This window comes from Anabrus simplex, chromosome 1 (assembly GCF_040414725.1).
Source record: "Anabrus simplex isolate iqAnaSimp1 chromosome 1, ASM4041472v1, whole genome shotgun sequence".
Classification (NCBI taxonomy): domain Eukaryota; kingdom Metazoa; phylum Arthropoda; class Insecta; order Orthoptera; family Tettigoniidae; genus Anabrus; species Anabrus simplex.
Window position 1 is genome coordinate 538,129,335 of NC_090265.1, and position 23,390 is coordinate 538,152,724.

At 38.1% G+C, this 23,390-nt stretch overlaps 1 protein-coding gene across 1 annotated transcript in view; it reads left to right on the plus strand.

Moving 5' to 3' along the window:
• LOC136869123 (uncharacterized) overlaps positions 1-11,251 on the plus strand; it is a 76,013-nt gene extending 64,762 nt beyond the window's left edge. The window contains exon 7 of the mRNA XM_067144826.2: positions 11,076-11,251. Within this exon, the coding sequence (XP_067000927.2) occupies positions 11,076-11,251 (176 nt within the window). The remainder of the gene's footprint in view (positions 1-11,075) is intronic.
• Positions 11,252-23,390: the final 12,139 nt, after the last annotated feature.

Consider the following 23,390-nt stretch of genomic DNA (forward strand, 5'->3'; position numbering starts at 1 on the left):
CTAAGTGTTCACCTTTCCTCTTTGCGTTGCAAATTAGATTCCAAGCTTCTTCTGATGGGGGCAGATTAGTTGAGTCATATGGGAGGTATGCAGAGCCTATGGTTATTTCTCTGGGTCCCTCCCAATTTTCAAGTTTAATCTTGGCCACGGTTAAGTCCCGTGAACAGTATTCCTGCAACATAAGACATTTTAATTTCCTGTTCACAAGAAGACATCTTCGGGGTATTTCCAATGTATCGTACATCAGCTTGCCTCCAGATTCCGTTAGTCCTGCTACTCTGCCCTTGACTACCCATGGCCCTTGAATAAGGGCTACGTCAATAGCCTCGGACTTGAACTTCCTGGCGAAATTGGCCACAGCTGCTTTTTTATGCTGAAGATTGGCCTGAAGGACCTTCAGCTCCATCTTTATCAACATTGGGTTTCGTTTTTCCCCTGATGACTTGAATCTTGATCTGCCCAAATCCGAGCTTAGCCTTAAGGCTTCTCATTTTGAGCTCTTCAAAGTCTTTCACCAAGGGCTAAAACGACTGTCCTTCCTGTCTTATCGATTGAAGTGTCATTCAGCACTCAATTGGTTTTTTATAAGCTTCCATATTTCAATCAAGCATAGGGTTTTTGCCCCTTCTTGGGTCCTGAGCGTCGTTCTCACCATCCGTGATGAGGCATACAGCCAGACATTGTCCTCCCGCAACTCAGGCTCTCCATAGCAGAGACCACGCCATTTAGTCATCCATCCAGCGGTCCGCCCCTAGCCTGAACCTAGCCAGGCTTGTTCCCCCTTCAGTAGGCCTACTCACGTGGTTTCCACTTGGCATTATCATGGCTGAGGTCACTGCCATGACTTTTCCCCTAGGTTGGGATCGCCCCTTTCCCAACCCACGGCTCATCCAGGCTACGTAGAGCAAAGTGATGCTTTGGTTCCAGCACCCCGCAGTGAGCCTTCACCTCAGTCACCAGCCCCACTTCACCTGAACCACCGTATCACCCATGTGGAGGAACCATGGATGCCCCTCTAGCATGTGTGGGCGAGGCTTCCACTTCCAAGCCTTGACTTGGGCTAGTAACAATATGACTATTGTTACTTGGATAGTAAAATAACTAATGATGGCAGAAGTAAGGAGGGCATAAAAAATGCAGACTAGCACTATCAAGGAAGGCCTTTCTTAAGAAAAGAAATGTGATCACCTTGAACATTGATTAGAAAGATGCTTTTGAAGACCTTCATCTGGAGCGTGGCATTGTATGGAATTGAAACATGGACGATGACTCAAACACCAACAATACATAGCTTATGGAATTTGACCCTTGCTCATTTAGAGTACAACGAAGCCATGTGGCATTCCATTAAGGACGTCTTCATATGTTGGAAGAAAGTACGAAATCGAGTGAGGTTTGTTTTCAATTCGGATCAAATTCATAAATTTGTCTGAAAAAGACAGTAGCAAAAAATTATCTGTCGGGGGTTGAAAAATGGGAAAATATGGCTGAGTTGATATGAGGCTTGCCCGTAGTTGTGAAGCCCAAGGTATGTTGCAGGTGCCATGATGGAAACGACAATAACATGTCAATAGTACGGACGTGAGTGAAAGGGGAGGGAGAAGGGGAAGGTGAGGCGTAGTTATCTAAGACGGGGCTGAGGGGTGTGGAATGGTAGATAGCTGCTGGAGGGGTAAACTAAAGGTATTACAAAGGAGGGGGTTCTGGTTACTTAATTTTTGTTTATCAAGGATTGGAATTATGAGGACGAATAACATGTTGGGTTTTTCAGATATCTCGTTGAAATTGAAGTTGGGTTCGTAATACTGCTCTAGATCGATGAAGCAATTTTCCATTGTATTAAATAAAAGCCCTTGTTAATCACCTTGAGAATCTTCACATACTATCCGATTGATGTAAATTTATGATTTAAGTTCCTCCATATGTTGTCCCATGGCAGAAAATGTGTTGTATTTTACTGCATTGACGTGTTCTGTGTATCATGTAATGAAGCTTTTGCCAGTTTGGCCAACATGGGCACTCACAGCTACTTTATTTGAGGCGCTGGCCTTCTGAACCCAGCTTGGCATGTTCGATCCCGGCTCAGTCCGATGGTATTTGAAGATGCTCAGATACGTCAGACTCGTGTCCCTAGATCCTGGAGGACTAAATTCCGGCACCTCAGCATCTCCAAAAACCATAAAAGTAGTTAGTTGGAAGTAAAAAACAAAATAACATTATTATTTCTTCAAATTCTTATTGCCGGGCTAAGTGGCTCAGACGGTTAAGGCACTGGCCTTCTAACCCCAACTTGGCAGGTTCGATCCTGGCTCAGTCCGGTTGTGTTTGAAGGTGCTCAAATACGACTGCCTCGTTTCAGCTATTGGAATGCTAAAGTACATTTGTACAGTGTCGAATGAATGGATGGAATTGTTAGCTTGAATTCTAATGTGACTGACTTTGTCATCTGATTCTCTAGTAGTCTTATTGGATTTATTAGCAAGGAAGCAGTAGTTTATTTTCAAAACTTTTGGATAAATCGGGATTTTTTTTTATAATGGGCTGGGTCTTGATTGGTCGTATGGGATGCCGGCTTTATGGAATTTGGTGAGTGCACTAGTTGTGGCTAAGCCTGGATTCATATTAATGAGATTGTGTTTTTGGGCGATTAACAAACAAAATATACTCTTAATGGTTTGTTTGAGTTGGCATTGAATCTTAGGTATACGATACTTTTTAATTATAGAAAAAGAGCTGTCTGAAAAGAATTGTTTTGTTTTTTCAACATATTCTGCTTTATTCATAATAACAATAGAATTGCCCTTGTCGGCCTTTGTGATGATAATGTGTACTTTGGTAATTTTCTTTTTAAGATCCTGAATTTGCTTCTGTGTGACAGTCATTATTATTATTATTATTATTATTATTTATTATTATTATTATTATTATTATTATTATTATTATTATTATTATTATTATTATTATTATTATTTATCAAGGGGCAGTTTGCTAATGGTTAATTCTGTTTCAACTATAGTATTAATAATATTGTCGGTCATATTGCAGTTGGGCCAGTTGTGTTTAGGATATTTGCTTAATATTGAAGCTTCTATGTTAATTAGAGCAATATTAGAGAAATTAGTAATGGGGGGGATGAAACTGGGTAGACATGTCATTGGTATGGTGTCTCATGGTTAAATCTGATGTTACCTTTGAGCTTTTCAAACTAGTTAACTTTTTCCAAAACTTGCTATTTTTGAGATAAGATAGTTTGCAACTTACGATCAGTGTGTGAAAAATATCCCATTGGGCTTTAGATAAATTTCTTTTGGTTTCAAGGTGTCTCTCATATAGTTTATTTTTAAGACGGGGCATTTTCCTATATAAAAAAATTCATCCTTAAGCCATATTTTGTTAGTGCGAGTTTGAATCCTAGCTGTTTGGAATGAGGGTCTATGTTTCTTAAAGTAGTAGTAGTGGTAGTAGTAGTAGTGGTGGTGGTGGTGGTAGTAGTAGTAGTAGTAGTAGTAGTAGTAGTAGTAGTAGTAGTAGTAGTAGTAGTAGTCAGTCCATAGACTGGTTTGATTCAGCTATCCATGCCACCCTATCCTGTGCTAACCTTTTCATTTCTACACAACTACTACATCCTACATCTGCTCTAATCTGCTTGTCATATTCGTAACTTGGTCTACCCCTACCATTCTTACCACGTACACATCCCTCAAAAACCAACTGTACAAGTCCTGGGTGTCTGAAGATGTGTCCTATCATTCTATCTCTTCTTCTTGTCAAATTTAGCCAAATCAATCTCCTCTCATTAGTTAGATTCAGTATCTCTTCATTCATGATTCTATCTACCCATCTCACCTTCAGCCTTCTTCTGTAACACCACACATAAAAAGCTTCTATTCTCTTTCTTTCTGAGCTAGTTATTGTCCATGTTTCACTTCCATACAATGCCACACTCCAGATGAAAGTCTTCAAAAACATCTTTGTAATTCGCATATCAATGTTTGAGGTGAACAAATTTCTTTTCTTAAGAAAGGCCTTCCTTGCTTGTGCTAATCTGCATTTTATGTCCTCCTTACTTCTGCCATCATTAGTTATTTTACTACCCAACTAACAATATTTATCTAGTTTCTTTAAGACTTCATTTCCTAATGTAATATTTCCTGCCTCACCTGACCTTGTTCGACCGCACTCCATTACCTTTGTTTTGGACGTATTTATTTTCATCTTGTATTCCTTCTTCAAGACTCTGTCCATACCATTGAGCAATTTCTCTAGATCTTTTGCAGAGTCAAATAAAATAACAGTATCATCGGCAAATCTCAAGGTCTTGATTTCCTCTCCTTGGGTTGTGATTCCCTTTCCAAATTCCTCTTTGATTTCCTTTACTGCCTGTTCTATGTAAACATTGAAAAGGAGGGGGGACAAACTGCAGCCTTGCCTCACTCCTTTCTGGATTGCTGCTTCTTTTCCAAAGCCCTCGATTCTTATGACTGCAGATTGATTTTTATACAGATTATAGATAATTCTTCATTCTTGGTATCTGATCCCAATCACCTTCAGAATCTGAAATAACTTGGTCCAATCAGCATTATCGAATGCCTTTTCTACATCTACGAATGCCATGTACATGGGCCTTTCCTTCTTAATTCGATCCTCTAAGATGAGATGTAAAGTCAGGATTGCTTCTCGTGTTCCTACATTTCTTCTGAAGCCAAATTGATCTTCTCCCATCTTTGAAGGTGAAGTGTTCTGCCTTCTTTGTATGTATGAATCAGCCCAAATCAGTGTTCCTTTTTTTTTCCTTTCTTTCCGCTTGAGAGCATAGAGGCTTAAATTTCTGCTGCATTCTAGCGGATGTTTCGTTACAGGATGTTTCCTTATGTAGATAGTGTAAATACCATCTTTTCACTGATTTGAATTTTGATATCATCTAGTGTGAATTCCTGTAATTCTTTTAACACCTTGTAACCTCTTGCAACTCATCATTACTTTACTCGCTGTCATTTTTAAATACGATATTGCATGGCGCAGAAGGATGGCATGGTGCAGTTTGAGTAAAATAGAAGAATTATATTTTAATAAATCTGACGATAACAGCACTACACTAGACCGTACTGCACAAAGTGACAGTGGATGCATAATATACAGAATAGGAGAGCATGGTGTGCATGACCAGGTGATGGATGACAAAACACGCAAAAGTATGCACCGTCTTTCTCATAACCTAATCATCCCATTAACCTGGGATTTGTGCTAAATGAATCTTTGAACTATTGTTCCCGGTTCTGCTGCTCAAAGTTCCCAAGGCAACAATTATCCTAGTTTTCCTTGCATTGCGAAAGAAACCATGCAAATACAAGAACATCACTTTCATTTCGTATAAAATGTGGAAGGTCTCTTCTCCATTACTAGACTATAAGGTAAATATAAAGTCAGTGAATGTAAACTACATTCTTTTGAGGCTCTACTGTAAACATTTGAAAATGATCTGAGCTAAACTGTTGTAACTCCTTTGCTCCCACCAGTTGATATACACTGACTTAGCAAATGTCATGGGATAGTCACCTAATAGCGTGTGTGGCCTCATGTGGCCCTGTGAACTGCAGTGAGACGCCGTGGAAGTGAGTCGACAAGTCCCTGGTAGTCCTCTGGATGCAGATATGCTCTGCATTTTCTTAGGGCTCACATCTGAATCACGTCCGTCGCTGGGTAAAGCGGCACTCAGATGTTCTCCGTCGCTGAGGGATTAAATAATATTGCTGGTGGTAATATTAGGTGACTTGCTGTGTGTATGGCCCAAGTTGATGTATTCCTTACTAATGGCACCACAAACACTATGTGCCCAGTCTGTTTAAAATGCCATCACTCCCCTGTGCTGGCACAATTTAGACTCAGCGGTGTAATCACACTTCTGTCAGTTTTTGCTATAAAATTATAAAATTTTATATACTTATTCTACAAAAACCCATCTATCACATGAAATATGCTAATATTCACATCAGAACTGGCTGAGCACACATGCTTATGAAACATTGTCGCTAGGAAGTACCACCAACCATTGGTAGAAGAAACATGACTAGCTTTCATGCAGCTGAATTAGGATGTTCGCAGTAGTACCCCTAACAGCCACAGAGACACACAGATGTGGTATAATATTAAGGAAAGGTGGAGGAATCCTGCACTGGATAATACCACTCATTGTAATATTTCTGCATCTGGTGGGCAGAATTGAGCTCTAATCTGTGGTTCCGTCTGGTGCGTAGCTTTGTAATGACACCCTCCCTTGCTCCCACCATTTGATATACACTGACTTAACAAATGTCATGGGATAGTCACCTAATAGCGTGTGTGGCCTCCTCTGGCCCTGCAAACTGCAGTGAGACGCCGTGGAAGTGAGTCGACAAGTCCCTGGTAGTCCTCTGGACGCAGCTGACACCAAATCGTTTGCAGAGCGGCCGCCAATGCTGGTCTGTTCGTGGGTGCAGGATCCATGACGCAGAGCTTGCGTTCCAGGACATCCCAGATATGCTCAATAGGGTTCATATCGGGGCTCCTGGGTGGCCATGGCAGTCGTTGGACCTCTGCTGCATGTTCCTGGAACTATTCTCGGGCGACGTGGGAGCGATGTGGTGGCGCATTATCATCTTGAAACACCGCTGAACCGTCTGCGCGCTGGAAGGCCAAAAATGGGTGGAGATGATCTCCGAGCAGCTCAACATACCGCGTGCCATTCAAAGTCTCTTCCAGAACAACTAGGGGGCCCATTCCATATCAGGAAAATGCACCCCAGACCATAACAGGGACACCAGCGCCCTGGACCACACCTTCGAGGCAGGCGGGATCCATCACTTCATGTGGTCTGCGCCATACACGGTGCCTCCCATCGGCATGGTGCAGTTGAAATCGTGATTTGTCCGACCATATCATGTTACGCCATTGTTCCAGTGTCCATCCCTGGTGACTGGCGACAAATGCGCGTCGTTGTGCCCGATGACTTTGGGTTAACAGTGGCACCCATGTGCGGCGGAGGCTCCCATACCCCATAGAACCCATGTTCCTACGGATTGTCCACTGGGCGACGTGTCTAGCACGGCCTGTGTTGAATTGAGTTGTGATTTGTTGCACGGTTGCCCATCTGTCACTATTGACAATCTGTCTCAGATGTCACCGGTCACGGTCATCGAGGGTGGCTGGACGGCCGGTCGTTTGTCTGTTGTGGTCGGTGACACCCACATTCAACCATTCACGATACACCCTGGACACGGTTGATCGTGTGAAGCCGAATTCCCGCACCACTTCCGAAATCGCACTTCCCATCCGTCGGGCACCGACCACCATACCCCGTTCGAATGGTGTCAGCTCACGACGACGTTCCATGTTACACCTGTCACATGCACAGCCACTGCTCACAAGGTCTCCTATACAACTGCCGCTGGCACAGGGGGCGTGTAGTGCGCAGACAACACACCTGCGCATTAGTGCTCCTCTATCCCATGACATTTGCTCGGTCAGTGTATACTTGACATTATGAGAGGAGTGGTTTTGGTTTAATTCTGAATCATTAAGGAATTTGTGACGAGCAATGTCATTTATGTTATTTCTTAAGTTAAACTGGGGAGTTTAAGCATTATTTCACACCCAGTTTCATTTGCTTCATGCTTCATAAGTTATTTGAGGTTTTGCGCTCTGGAGTAATACCAGTCACTGGTTGTGGGGTAAAGCCACACAGTGGATGATTGTGCGGTATTACCACATTGCAAGAGTCAGTTATGTATGCATCCGTTTTCAAGTCGTTTTTATGCAGATGCTGCAACATTACATGACGAAATTAGAAAGATCCCAGTGATCAGGGGAGCAATGAAGGCTGCAGTTCAAGCGATCTGATCAGGGCATTCTAGTAAATAAGTAGGATGATCCTTTGATATTCCAGAATCCACTCGCTATGACTGGTTGATAAATAGGTGATAGAAAAGATGTCCATGCTGCAACAGTGCTCGAAGAAAAAACCTTTCTAAGATTCCACGAAATAGGTCTTGATATCAACATCAGTAAATCCAAGTGCATTAACATTGTGAACGATGTCCTCTCAGAAACCCCCCATGTTACTTAGTGATGGAGTAAATCTTCACCAAAAGTGGCCACACGGTTTGAGCCACGTAGCTATCAGCTTGCATTCGGGGGGATAATGAGTTCAGACCCCACTGTCAGCCCTGTAGATGGTTTTTTGTGGTTTCCCATTTTAACAGCAGGCAAATGATAGATGGTGTAAGGCCATGGTCGCTTCCTTCCCTTTAATAGTCCATTCCTATCCTATTGTTGCCATAAGACCTATCTGCTTTGTTCCGACGTAAAGCAAATTATCAAAAGAATTATAAATGGGGCGGACCATGAGATGCCTCAGAGTATCTTTCTATGATGAATGATCTTTAAATTTGAAATCTCCCTGGTGACACTCCCAATGCTATGCTATACTTGGACAGAAAATACAATGGTTGGGTCTGTTTAATGCAAGATAGGAAGTATTTCTTCAGCATATCATCTTGCATGAAAAGCTGCTTTCAACATCTAATAAGTACATCAATCAAACTCGTGACTTGGTTCATGAAGCTTTAACCTGCATGCATCATCTTGGCTTGGAAGTAGATATGGAAAGACTTGCCATGGATAGCAGTCATGTCAATGTTCATAAAGCTAGAAAAGAGTTGCGAGAAAGAGAATTTCAATCCTGGTGTTCCTTCCCACGCAAAGGGAAAGGTATCATCCTTTATAAGAAGTCCACCTACTGATGGATGGGTGAACAAGCTTGAAGATCTGAACCCGTGGGGAGTGAAAAGAAGCCATCAAGATGACATCTAACATCATTGCTGTTAGAACCGTACCTGACAGGGCCCAAAACAATAACCACTGTCGGCGATGCCACGGTGAGTATGAAACACTTGCGCATTTTGGGATCTTGTTCGTGTGGCAAATCACTACATAATTCAAGGCACCATAAAATAAGGTCCGCCATTGCTGACACTTTTAAGAGAAAAGGGTTTTGTTGTTCATGGAATCTCGGAAATGGGTAGCACGAGGCATATTGACATGATAGCCATCAACCTTGATTTGAGAATAGGTACTATTATGGGACCAACTGCAAGAACCGTCACACCTCAAACAACCATCTGATGTGCACATTGAGAAATGCTCCCTTCACGAAGGCGGATCAAATATAAACAAGAATTATTTTTTTTAAACTTAAAGCATCAACCAAAACAATACACATAGAGAGAACACTTTTCTACATAGTGCCCTGCCTTTGATACACATTTTCTTCATCGGAATGGTAAGTTTTTGATGCCATCCTGATAGAAAGAAGAGGGACGTGTGCGGAGCCAGTTGCACACGAACTCTTCTACACTTGCATCATCATCGAACCGCTCTCCTCCTGGGTCTTGTTTGAGTGGTCCAAACAAATAGTAGTCGTAGGGCGATAAATCTGGACTGTATGGAGGGTGTTCCAGAGGTGTGCAGTGAATTTCCTCCAGTTTTTCCCACGTTAAAGCAACAGAATGCGGCCTTGCATTGTCATGGAGAAGAATGATGTTTCGGATCGGTTGCCAGCATCGCTTATTGCGATACGCAGCTTTTGCTTCATCCTAAAGGCGACAGTAATAGGCTGCATTGACTGTCCTTTGTTCATGAAGAAAATCCACCAGCAAAACACCCGCAGAGTCCCAGAAAAAGGTTGGACGCACCTTTCCAGCAGATGGGCGTGTTTTGGCCTTGACCGGACCTGCTTCGTCTCTTCGCCACCTCTCTGTTTGCTTGCCTTGACTCTGGGGTGTAATGATGCACCCAAGTTTCATCACAAGTCGCAGTATGATGCAAAAAATACTCTCCTTCCTCCTCATAGCGACACAGGAGTCTCTGACAAATTTCCTGGTGTGAATGTTTTTTGTTTCTGGTCGAGGAGACGAAGAACCCACCTGGCAGACAGTTTTCTGAAATGGAATTCATCTCGGATGATAGTTGTTGTTGTTATTATTATTATTATTATTATTATTATTATTATTATTATTATTATTATTATTATTATTATTATTATTATTATTACGGCTAAAACAAATTGCAAAATTTGTATTTCCCAATCTTCACCAGTTATGTCACGAATGGCAACAATGTTGTCTGCAGTGATGCTTGCCCACGGTCTCCTTTCATGAGGTTCATTTTCCACAGTTCCTCTTCCTGCCACAAATTTTTTAGCCCACTCATACACTCAAGTCTGCTAAAGTGTTTCTTGCCCAAACTGTGCGCGGAGCCATCTGAAAAATTCGGAAGGTTTGGTGCCCTTTTTTATGAGAAATGTTATAATGATACGTTGCACAACAGACATGTGCACCTCTTGCTCCCTCATGGTGTACTGAAGGAGCCCAGCTCCCCATCGTTGTTTGCGCGCGCAAACCCCTTCTCCAGACACTCCCACCAACATTTTGGCAAAGCGTGCCTCATCCGCCTTTGTATAATCCAACAGTTCTATACTATAAGTCAAAGTATCAACTTGACAACATTCAGGTTTGATGATCAGTGCGAGGGGTACAATCCCAGGATTCTTAGCAAAATTTTCCAAGAATTTTCGTCTGGACAATGCCTTTCTTCTAAAATTTACTGCTCTAAAAGGCTCAATTGCAATCTTATGCAACAGATAGTAAATTACAAATTAATTTTGTAAGATTTTCCAAACCCTCTTATTTTTAATTTTGAAGTTTAGTAGGTTTTCTTTGTCTTACGGCAATCCCTGAATTGGGAAAACATATTGTTTGTTATCAAGCAATAAAAATAAAATGTTCCTAACCAATGTGTATTGTCGAGTTATCGTGTACTTCCATGGTATAATGAGAAATTTGTCATTTCTACTTCAAAAGGCTAGAGTTATGCATGTTCTTGAAACAATTCAGGGCCTATTCCATGAAATACCTAGATGCTTACACATGGGTTAGAAATTCGCTCTTGAACTTAAGTTTGTGTCATATGTAGATTTGAATTCATCCAACATAGTATTTTGCTTGGTGGGTTCATTGTTTTCTTTATTTTCTCTTTTGCAGTGTTGATAGCAGACTTGGACAGAGATGGTTCTCAGGAGCTCATTTCATACCTCACTACTTTTGTATTTAACAAAGACGTGGACAGTGCTGCTGTATGGAAGCTGCAGTCAAAAGTACGAGTTATTCGCCTGGAATCAGAGCTTCCCAAACTCTATGAAGCTGTAACTCAACAGTAAGCTTAGTTGACATGTGATAATATATGAATGTATATATAAAATTTCCTTTATCACCAGATTGTTCTGTTTTTAAATTACATGTACAGTTAATGTCACAGTGAGTGGTAATCTTGTTTCTTAGTTACCACTGTGAATTTCTTTCCTTATATTTGCTTTCAGAACAGAATATTCTGCCTCTCTTATACTCTGATAAAATATTAGAAAGGTATATAGGCCAATTATATGTGTAATGGTTTACTTCAAGGATGTGTCTTGAGGTCAAACATATCAGGAGTTTTATGACTGTGAATATGTGTATTCTATGTTGACATGCAGAGTTGTCAAGTGCACATTTGTCTAGCTATTTAGTACACTGTATTCTTGGTGTATGTAAGTGAGATTATTGTTCAAGTTGTTGATTCTACAGAACTTGCATATAATAATAGTGCCTGATTTGTTTGTTATGGAATTGAGAATACATGATAAAAGACTTTAAGGGATCTAGACTAAGGTGGAAGTATGGGAGACTAGTGATGAAATAGCAGATCATCAAACTCTGCATAACACAAATGACCTTGAAGCTGAGAGAGGTTTCAATCCAAAGAATATAGATATCTAAGTACAGCAGATCATAAAGATTGTGATTTGAGTATTCTTGTGATATTAGTGCATAGTAATTCTTTTCTTCTTCATTAGTGTGGTCATTTTGTACACATTGTGATAATTTTATTTATATCTTGTATTTTTGAAGTGTAGATTAATTAGATGATAGTTTCCAGTGAAAAAAATAGATTTTAATGAATAAATCATGACATCACAGTTTTATGTTTGGATACATTGACATTTTTTGATAGGTAAAAATGGAGGGAAAATTTATGTAGGTGCCCCTAATTATTTGGTTAACATTTTATAATTGAGACAGTTAAACATTGTGTTGGTGTTTATGCTAAAATTGTTGAGGAACGGATATACGTACAAAACTGTTTACTCATTGTTTACGTATAACTGAAAAGAAATATTGGCTAAATGAATAAACATGCATGCTTTATATTTCCCTTTGAGGTGCCAATGTATGTGTCATGATTTCTTCAAATATATATATATGTATATACACACATACAGGGTGAATCACCTAAAACTTGCACCCCAAATGTTTCTGAAATAGAAGGTGCTATTGATGTGCTGTTTTTATAGAAATGAAATGTAACCAAAGGCTCATAATTGTAGCCCATACGCAGATTTTAATAATTATTAGAATGTGTATTTATTTTAGGAAGTTAAATTTTTCAAATGAAACCGTGCCTGTTGACATTAACCAAATATAACTGGAGTAAATTAGAATGTCAATGGTGGGTTTTGTTTTTTTCAGTAGTTAAGAGCTATCATAATTTGAAAATTGTAAATACTGGCAGTTGTCTGCTCCATGTTTTAGCACTAACTTAAGAAAAAGGAAGTAAATAAACAAATTCTTTTAATTTTGAAGGAAAAGAAGAAGAAGATGATGATAATTGGTCTTCGAAGATTGTGTTTAAAATTTCGACCACGAGCTTCAATACAATTTTCCAGTCTACCCTGTAATGATGGATGCACACATTCTAGCATTTTGTCAGAAATGTCATTGCATTATTTTCATATCATCTGGTATAGTCGGTATGTCCATGCAAACAGTGTCTTCTAGCTATTCCTAGAGAAAAACTTCTAAAGGGGTTAAATCTGGTAAATGGACCGGCCAAGGTACAAGTCCCCTTCGTCCAATCCAATGATTTGGAAACAGTTGGAAACAATTTGGAAGTACATAATGCACTATGAGCTGGACAGCCATCATGCTGATACCACGTATTGCTCCTAGTCTGCAGTGGAATGTCTTCTAACATCTGTGGAAGTGGGTCTGCTAGGAGGTTGAGATACTTTCAAGAATCTAGTGTTCCTCCCATGAAAAAAAGGGCCTATCAGCTGTTGGTTCACTATTCCACATCACACATTTTAAACTCCATAGACGCTGACATCCACCTGATGAAGTCTCTGGGGATTGTTTACGGACCAATTGTGTGTGTTTTGGAGGTTTGCTTGGCCATGATTTGTAAATGTTGCGTCATCACTAAACAAGATACATGATAAATCTGGTGTGTCTTGTCTTAATGCCCATGTACAAAATTTAACACGATTCTCAAAATTGTTTCATTGCAGCTCGTGATGGAGAGAGGCATTATATGGATGGAACTTATGACAGCGAGCGGAGAACACATAGTACACTTGCCTGACTCACACCACTTAGTCGTGCAATTGCATGGGAACTAACGTGCGGATCTACAGCAACACCAGCTAGAACATCAATTTCACCATCTTCTCCAGTCACTCTGTTTCTGTTACATTTTCTGGGTGTTACAATTCCAAATTCCCATAATTGGTTAAAGAGATTCACAAATAATTTTCAAGATGCGTGACGTCTTGTGGGATATCATATCACATACTAAGCAGAAGAATGAACAGCATTCTCATTACATTCTCCATACACCGTTAACATGTCTGCATTTTCCGCATTGATAAATATAATTTTTGACAGTGTCCTACTTCTTGAACTATCATAAAGGAACTGACACGGAAGTTGCAATGCAATCGGTGTATTGTAAAGGAAACAAATATAAGAACACCGTAGCCTCATAACTAAGCAGTTGAATGAAGCAGACGACTGTCGGTATGTACAATTTTCAAACTACAATAGCTCACTTGTACTAGAATCCGGAAAAAGAACCCACCGTTGACATTCTAACTCTAGTCTTGGTTACACTTCATTTCTGTGGAAACAGCACATCAATAACACTTTCCATTTCAGAAATCTCTGATGTTCAAGTTTTAGGTGATACACCCTGGATATGAAAGTTTGTTTAATTTTTAGGTAAGTTGCGTTCATATGGTGGAAATAAGCGAGAAAGAGATGTAAACTTAAGAATCAGATTTTATTATATATCTGATCCCATTTTTCTGTGATCATTTTTATCATCTTGACAATTAGTAATAGTTTAATAACTGAAAACCCCATCACAAGGGCATTTATTTATAAAAGTTATTTATCATTCTGAGTCATTCGATAACATTGTAGACAGAATTTTCTATCATTGAATTTTAATATTCAGAATTGTGATAACAATAAGCACCTATTAGTTTTTACTCAAATAGGGAACTGATAGGGACACTTTTGGGGAACTGGCTTTTAAGTATGTGCCTCCTCTGAAAAGCATTGAAAGTTCCAGTACTAAAATTAGTTTTAAAAATTAGAATTACACAGTATTTTTTAATTTGACAAATACTCCCTTCCCCTTTATTATTAGGAAAGAATGGGACAATGATGGGGAGAAGGTTTTTTTAAAACATGGTCGTGGGTTTTTTTTTTTTTTGCTAGAGGCTTTACGTCGCACAGACACAGATAGGTCTTATGGCGACGATGGGATAGGAAAGGCCTAGGAGTTGGAAGGAATCGGCTGTGGCCTTAATTAAGGTACAGCCCCAGCATTTGCCTGGTGTGAAAATGGGAAACCATGGAAAACAATCATCAGGGCTGCTGATAGTGGGATTCAAACCTACTATCTCCCGGATGCAAGCTCACAGCCTCTACGCGCACGGCCAACTCGCCCGGTCATGGATTTTCAATGGAGCTAATATCCTCTTTCAGGAGAAGATGAATTTGCACCCTTATTATTTTGCACATTAAACCTAATTTCAAGAACAGGTTTCTGAATTTTTCCTGGATAGTGCATTATTATTTTTATTGTTTGATTTATGCAAATTCAACTTTCACAATTCTGACACTGTTCTCTTCACAGTCGGTGTCTTTCAAATGGATATCTGATTGACATCATTGTTGTTTAGTGGAATTGCCATTCGTTAGCTTCATGGTCCTTTCCTAAATTCTACTTTGCATCAAACAAAAACACACTTTATTTTGAAGTAGCCTCACTTTCATTGTTTTAAGGCTTCTATTTCAGGTTCTGCCTTTTCAATATTGCTTATTAAATTCTTATTTCAGCATTTCGTTCTTCCATGGGATGGTTTTTACACATCGACATACTGATTTTTATTATTTGTTCAAGACATCCTTCTGTTTTCCAGATACTGGCTTTGATCCCAGTGAGGTCTGTGGCATTTGAGGGTGTTTAAATGATACACCTCCTTATTGGCATCTGGAAAATTAAAGAACTCTTGCTGGGCAAAACTCCATCTCTTTAATGTCTCTTCAAATCTATAACAATTGAAGGGACATTAAAAATGTAAGTTTAAATAGGTCAGTAGTTATTCAGTCACTTCAACTTGTCATTTCCAAACTCTTGATGAGACTCTACCACTCTCAAGTAGAGGAATACCTGTACCATTCCCAATGGTATTAACAGCATTTGGAGCACTCGCTCACTTGCCACATTCTGTTGAAATCATCTGACACTTGAATTTTGTCATGTTGTAGGCACATTGATTCTTCAAAGAGAACAGACTCCTATTTTATCACAATGACAAGCAGAGTCTGAAAAGAGATATTTTTCATACAATTATTTCAGGTTGTCTACAAACAACATAATTCCTAGTTCTTGTTAACCGGGCGAGTTGGCCGTGCGGTTAGGGGCACGCAGCTGTGAGCTTGCATCCAGGAGATAGTGGGTTCGAATGCCACTGTCGGCAGCCCTGAAGGTGGTTTTCCGTGGTTTCCCATTTTCACACGGCCGCTTCTTTCCCATTCCTAGGCTTTTCCTATCCCATCATCACCATAAGACCTATCTATGTCGGTGCGACGTAAAACAAATAGCAAAAATAAGTTCTTGTTAAAGCAGCTCTTCATAAACTAGCTGCCTCTGATAATCATAATGAAAGCGCTTATCTGTATTATCGTCAAACTCTAGTTCATTTTGCTTCTTCCTCTGCAAGGTCCTACAGACTCTTGGAAATGCTATGTAATTTCTTGACATATTGCCTGTGACGACTTAAATAAACTTGTAAGCCTTGAAAAAAAAAATTTATCATGATGTTAGGAAAAGTATTACTGGAGAGGAATAAGATACTGTCTCATTCCTCCCTGTTGTACAGTGTTCTGGAGTTCTTGCTATGTGTTGATTTCACATTAAACATGCTGTAATGAGATGTTACTTAATCTAATATAACTAGATATATGAGCAATCTAGCAAGAAAGTGATTTAGCAAAATTTCACTGTCAAAACACTTGTTTCAACTCCATTGTTAGGTAAAAAAATATTACCAGATGTATAGCATATTAAATCCCTTTAAGTATTGCTCTTAATATTTACTTAGAGCAGTATATAATATTATTTCACTTTGAAAGTCTCTTCTTTTAAAAGTTATTCCTATAACAGATGTCATTTTATCGTCAAAGACCTATCATTCCAATACATTGTGATATTTTTGAGCTTATAGGCCTACTGATTGTCAAATAGGGAACCTGGCGTAGTGAGCACTTATTGGATTGATTAATGCCAATTATTATTCTTAATACACAGCAAGATAGTTATATCTTTTCCTTAGAGTAAAATTTACTACTGCATCCTCCCTGCAGTTTCTGTTGTTTTCCTCCCACTTTCCATGGATATTCTTTCATTATTTTGTATTTGGGAACTAAATTCTGTACATCATTGTTGCCTTTTGAGCCGAGAGGTTTTTTTTAGAAATTGTATTTGAGGTGATGTCCTCTTTTATGTTTGATGCTTTTCTTAACCAGTGAATCTGCTATTTCTCTCCAGTTTAACAAGGGAGGGAATTCACTGGAATGCAATTGTTTTTCATGAAACCTTTGGTGTTCAAGGATCTTTCTTGTGGTGTGTTTTAGTTTTTAAAACATTTTATTTTTTATTTTTTAGAGAAGCACAGTTGCCACTTGTAGACACAGAAAATTATAATACTGTAATTAAATCAAGGCCGGGAGAAAGTGTCCCATTCTTTCTCTATTTTTTTTTTTTTTAAGTCTTGACCTATGCCTTATTATGTTTACTATGGACACTTCCTGATTGAATGTAAATTTATCTTTCCTTGGAGAAATTCTTGGTAACTTCATTTAGGTCAGAAATTTACTGAACTGAAGAAAGTCTCTAGATGATATGATTTGAATCAGAGATAGTGCCTGGAGACTTTTCACATCGCACTGCTGAGAACGTTATTTGTAATGAGCTTTCATTCTGTACCTTGTTGTTATCAGTTTTAGGTCTCGTAATCTAATTGTTAAACTTCTGTTTCAAACAATCTACTTCAATTTTTGTTTCAAAGGTATGTTGGTTGTTAACTATGAGTTTGTAAAGACCAAATGGATTCGAGAAAATTTTTGGAGGGCAAGCAATAATCTTGGTTCACTTCAGTAAAGTTCTGTCTAAAATGCACTTATGAAGAAGAATTTCTCCAAGGGAAGATAAATTTACATTCAATCAAGAAGTGTTAATAGTAAAAGAATCTTTGTTGATAGGCAGCAGTGCAGTCAGAATATTGAAGTGACACCATTTAACACAGTCTGCTATCCAGTAGCTGAGGCTATACAATTATAAATATTACTATTTACCGAGCGATTTGGCCACGCAGTTTGGATCACGTACCTGTGAGTTTGCATTTGGGACATTGTGAGTTTAAATCCTGTCAGCAGCCCTGAAGATGGTTTTTCATTTTCACACCAAGCAAAAGTAAAATTCCCCTTCATTAAAGGAAAACAGAACTAAAATTGTATATTTGTTCATTTCGACCTCTCTTATTTCAATACCGGTATCCACATGTTTCTAAGCAAAGCCGTTTTCTAGAAAGAGCCAATACAAATATTTCTACTCCAACTTGGTGACATCACGTCACCCGAGATGTATCGCCACGTAGCTGTGTCACAGTAATAGCTACTGCTAGTTTGAAAATCTGCATTGCTTTGGCATAAGTTTCTTGTGCTTTGTTGTTTAATAATTTTTTGTTTCCATGTTTTGCACATTAGTTCTTCTTTGTATAATGGTACAGTGTACAGTAGTTTTAAATGTGATCAATATGCCAGTGTGTTCTTTTTTTGTTTGTTATAATAAATGTGGTCTTTCATCCTCATGTATAATACTATTTTTCCATCAAGGAAAAACTTCCAAAAGTGCATAAAATATGGGTTAATTGCGCAGGAAGCCTCCCTTAAAAAAAGTGTCTTCATTCCAGAAAGAATTTGGTTTCTGATTTACTAAACATCAATAACCCTGAAATGATGAAAGTACATCTGTCCAGGAGGGCAAAAGCACATCTGTCCGAGAGAGCATAGACATAGCAAATGTGAGTGCATATTAGGATGCAAACCGTACAGGTGTCAAATATCTTGTGATGACATTAACAAATGTGACTCAGACATGGATGTGGAATCACCATCCTCAGAAGTAGAACCCAAGCATCATTTTTCAGAAGAAAGTTGTAATAACGACGGCGACGTGGGCGATCACAATACCTGTATGAAAGGGGGGGATATTTTCTGTAGTATTTGTATTTCTTGAACATTGCTTTTCTTGGTTAAACTATGTTTTTTCTGCGATACTTCAATGTTCAGGACTCGCACAGAAAACAGTTTCAGTTGTAAAAACTCATTGTACTAACGGCTGTTTTTTCCTGGGCATCTATAAGTTTTATGTTCTGTTCTTGAAGGCAATATCTTTCTTGCATTGGGTATGTATTTGTGGGGTTTGAACTTCTCCTTAATGAAAGGTTTTTACAAGTAATTTATTTAGATTTTTTTTTTTTTTTTACAATGGGCTTTACGTCACACTGACACAGATAGGTCTTATGGCAACGATAGGATAGGAAAGGGCTAGGAATGGGGAAGGTACCAGCCTCAATAAGTTTCTTAAAACTGGTATTTTTTCCAAATCACTCTTTTATAAACTTGTGAAAATTTTTTTCCTACAGTATACCGTTCTTGGCTTTGGAAAGACATATTGTGAGGCTGCTCTGAAAGAAGATAATTTGTGTATATCAGATGACTGACAGTATGTTTCACCTTGATTCTTAACTTACTTGGTCATGAATCTGAAAACAAAATATTAGATTTTATTGTTGTGCAAAAGGGAACCGTGATTGGAGATTTGGAAAGAGCAGCTTGTGAAAAACATTTTAACTCAATGGTAAAAAGTTATTTTTCTTGGATTGGCACACAGGAATCAGGTCTCTCATGAAAACAAACTTCAAAAATAAAATTCACGAATTTGATGTTTGGCATGTAGCAAAATATTTCATGAAGAAAATCAATAATAGCTGTGATAAAGTTCCATTCTGCAAGAATGGAAACGTTCATGGTGCAGTAATTATTGTGGTCTTTGGCTACTTGTGAGGGAGATAGTGAACTTCTAAAGAGAAATGTTTCGTTCAATTCTTCGACATACAAGCGTGGACCATTATATTGGTATTATACAAGCAATCTCGACTCCTGGGGAAAATGTGAAAAATTTCATTCTTTTGCAAAAATATTTCTTTACCATACAGTGTACTCTTCTTCGCTTGTGGAGTAATGAAAAAATAAAAAGTATGGCATGGATAAAGAAAAGAATTCCTGAGAATATAGTATATTGTCGAATATTCTTCAGAACAAATGATTCTTGGGTGACTTGGAACATGTTAATCTCTTTATTATCCCACAACCAGCCTTGAATCTTACCACAACGAAAGATTTTTTTTTTTTTTTTTTTTTTGCTAGGGGCTTTACGTCGCACCGACACAGATAGGTCTTATGGCGACGATCACGAAAGATTTGAAGTATATTCCAAAATAAATACATTTCTCATTTCAAGGACTATCCATTAGTTCAGTAATAGCTGTACTCAACTACAGCGCCATTGGAATAACTGTAGGCTATAGTGTAGAATTGTCAAAGGCATTAAATGAATGGATTTACAAAAAGAAGTACACAAGAAAGTCTGTGTTCAATGGCAAGAATTGCTTAATAAAATTATATCTGACATACCTAAAAATAAATCCACAGAATTTGTGATTCCAGAAATAACAGACAGAAGTGACTTTCCAAGAAACATGGATTCTCTGAAAAAACAAAACAGAGCACTAGTGAAGCTGAAAGAAAACACTTTTCTCGATTAGAACTTAAAGTAGAGTAACCAGTAGGCAGTTGCATACGGGGGAAAAATATAAAATTTGCCACATCCTTATGCCAGTTAGATTGACTAACACCTACTTGTGAGGTAATTTTTGTAGGATGTTTGAATTGTAAGATGTTTACCTTTACACTTGTCAAAATGAGAATGAATTATGGCTAAATCCTCAATGCAATGATAACTCCCTCTACAACAATACTTTTCCTAGTCTGCCCAGTATCATTCTTTCAAGATTTCACTGTATTTACTTTTCTTTTAAACTACTGAAGTTCTTAATAAACCCTCCTGAATCTAATGTTTTTCCTTAACTCAAAAGAATATAACTTGTTGCATAAATATGGCAGTTAGACTTAATAATGCCACTATCATGAATTAGACAACTGTTTACTTTCAATTTTGTCAAAAATTTTAGAGAATTTTCCATTTCCTCTTTGTTAAACCACTGAAGTTTTTAAGAAAGTTTATTGAATTTAGTGTTTTTAATACTCAAAAATTCACAATTTGTTACAACTGTATCATCATCATCATCATCATTTCCCAACTCCAGTTTCCCAGGTGTGATGTGCAAGCGCTCGCCATCTCCTGTCTTCATACATCTTCTGTTCCAGTACATCCTCCCATTTGTGTCCTCTCTCCTCCACATCTGATCTTACAGTCTCTATCCAGCGTTTCCTTGGTCTTCCCTGTGGTCTTCTTCCTATGAGATTAAGGTCATAATATTTTCTGGCAGGTCTTTCCCTGTTCATTCTCATTATGTGCCCATACCACTGAAGTCTGTGTTTCTTTATGACACTGGAACCTCGATACCAACTACTTTCCTATTCACTTCATTTCTGATCTTGTCCTTTCTGGTAGTTTGGTTCATGGTTCTAATGAATCTCATTTCAGTTGCTTGGATTCTACTGAAGTCTTTGTTTAGTAGGTACATGTCTCTAAATGGTACTTGAGGACTGGTACCAAGTAAATGTGCTACATGATTGATTATTTTTGCTTTTTGTGGTCTGTAATGTGGGTTAAATGGACTAATGCCTACAGTCTCATGAATTAAGACAACTGTTTACATTACATTCTCATCACAGTTTAAGAATACATATAACCTCCTTTCATTTATTTGTTATGAGTTATTTTAAGTGCCCTGGTCCTCTCTTACATTTAGCCACATTTCACAACTGTTATCTACAGATACATTAACTCATAATCTAGCAGAGTTGCATTACACTAATACTTGCAGTCTTGCATGCAGAGAAGAAAGTCTCTTCAGTCTAGTGTTTTTGAAACTAAAAAATATAAAATTTGCCACATCCTTATGCCAGTTAGATTGACTAACGCCTACTTGATCATATATAATGAGAATGAATTGAGGGATGTTCCACCATTCAACACAACGTATAAAACATTATATTTATTGAGAGAAAACCGGTTTCGATTCTCTTGGAATCATCATCAGTTCGCGATAAATAAATAAAAAAATCAAAGGATCCTAATAACAATCAACATGAAAACTGCCTTAAATACATTTGCAATGGTTGACATAAAATACATATGACCATAAAACATATTAGTATTTACTGAAAGTTCTTGGAGCAGGTCACAGATAACTGCAGACACATATGACAAAAAAACACATATTTACAGAAAGTTCTTTTGAACTAATATGTTTTATGGTCATATGTAAAATTTCATAAATCTAGCTGCATTTTCCCCAAAGTAGAATTCCGTATTGAAGATACACTACTCTTGGTAGTTTACTTGAAATAAAGTCTATGTGAACATTCCAGTTCAAGTATGAATCTAAATGTATTCCTAATAATTTCACAAGTTAATTGTCATGATTTACTTGATTTTTATTTAAATTAAATATAATTGACTGAGTCCTTTTATCATTTAGCGTGAATTTGTTCGCAGAGAACCATTCAACCGTCATATCCAATGTTTGCTTACATAGCACATTGAGTTCTTCGACTATTTTAGCCTCATTTAAAATAGTAGTATCATCTACATATAAAATCAAACTGTCATTAGATTCTGTATTATCAGGCAAGTCATTTATTTGAACAAGAAATAGAAAAGGACATAAAACTGAGCCTTGTGGTACTCCGTGTTGATTATGAAGTTCAGTTGATCAAATTCTTCCCACTTCAACCGCTTGCCTTCGCTTGCTCAGGTAGGAAACTATAATGTTCCGCTGTTCATCACAATCAGACGCTTTGCTGAGATCACACAGAGTGACATGTGCAAGTTGTTTTTTAAAGCTGAAATAACAAGTTGCAAGAGGGATTCTATTGCTTCAATTGTTGATTTACCTTTGCAATAGCCAAACAGATTCTCTCATAGAAGGCTATTAGATTAAAAATAATCTCCTAGTTGTTGTGTCATTACATAGCCTACTCTAAAATTTTACCAAAAATAGGAATAACTGAAACTGCTCGGAAACTACTGGGATCGTTTATAGGGCCCTTTTTGAAAACGGGTTACCTTTGTATATTTCTGGCTACATGGGAAAACCCCAGTCTGTAAGCAATCATTTATAACAGTGAGAGATTTAAGAATATATGGAACTGTACAGTCTTGAGGAAGTTATTTGACATACCATACACATCCTTGCTATCAGAATTTTAAGTTGATCACTGTACACTTAACTACATTTTCTTCAGTAGTGATCTTTTCAGTTTTGTTTTTTTTCCTTATACTATCCAAAAAGAAGAAAGAACCATATCAGCCATTATTTCTATGATAGCATTTGGAATTTTAGGGGACAAATAAGAGGTATAATATTATAAAAGTCTGTAAAGAGGCCAACTTCTAATTTACTTCATTTGTGACCATGAATTGTATCATTTCAAATACAGATTCTAGATAATACCTGTTTTCCATCAACACCTTCTCATTTACTAATGTTTCTGTTTTCTTAAATAAAACTCTTTCCATTTGCATATAGCCTCAATGTGTGCTCTTGATTTTTCATGACCGTAGTATCTCTTTCCCGATTCTGATGCTTTCTTCATGTTACTGAAGCCTGTGAATGTAATTCAGATAGGGATTAGGAACAGTATTCTTGCCGGAGTGAA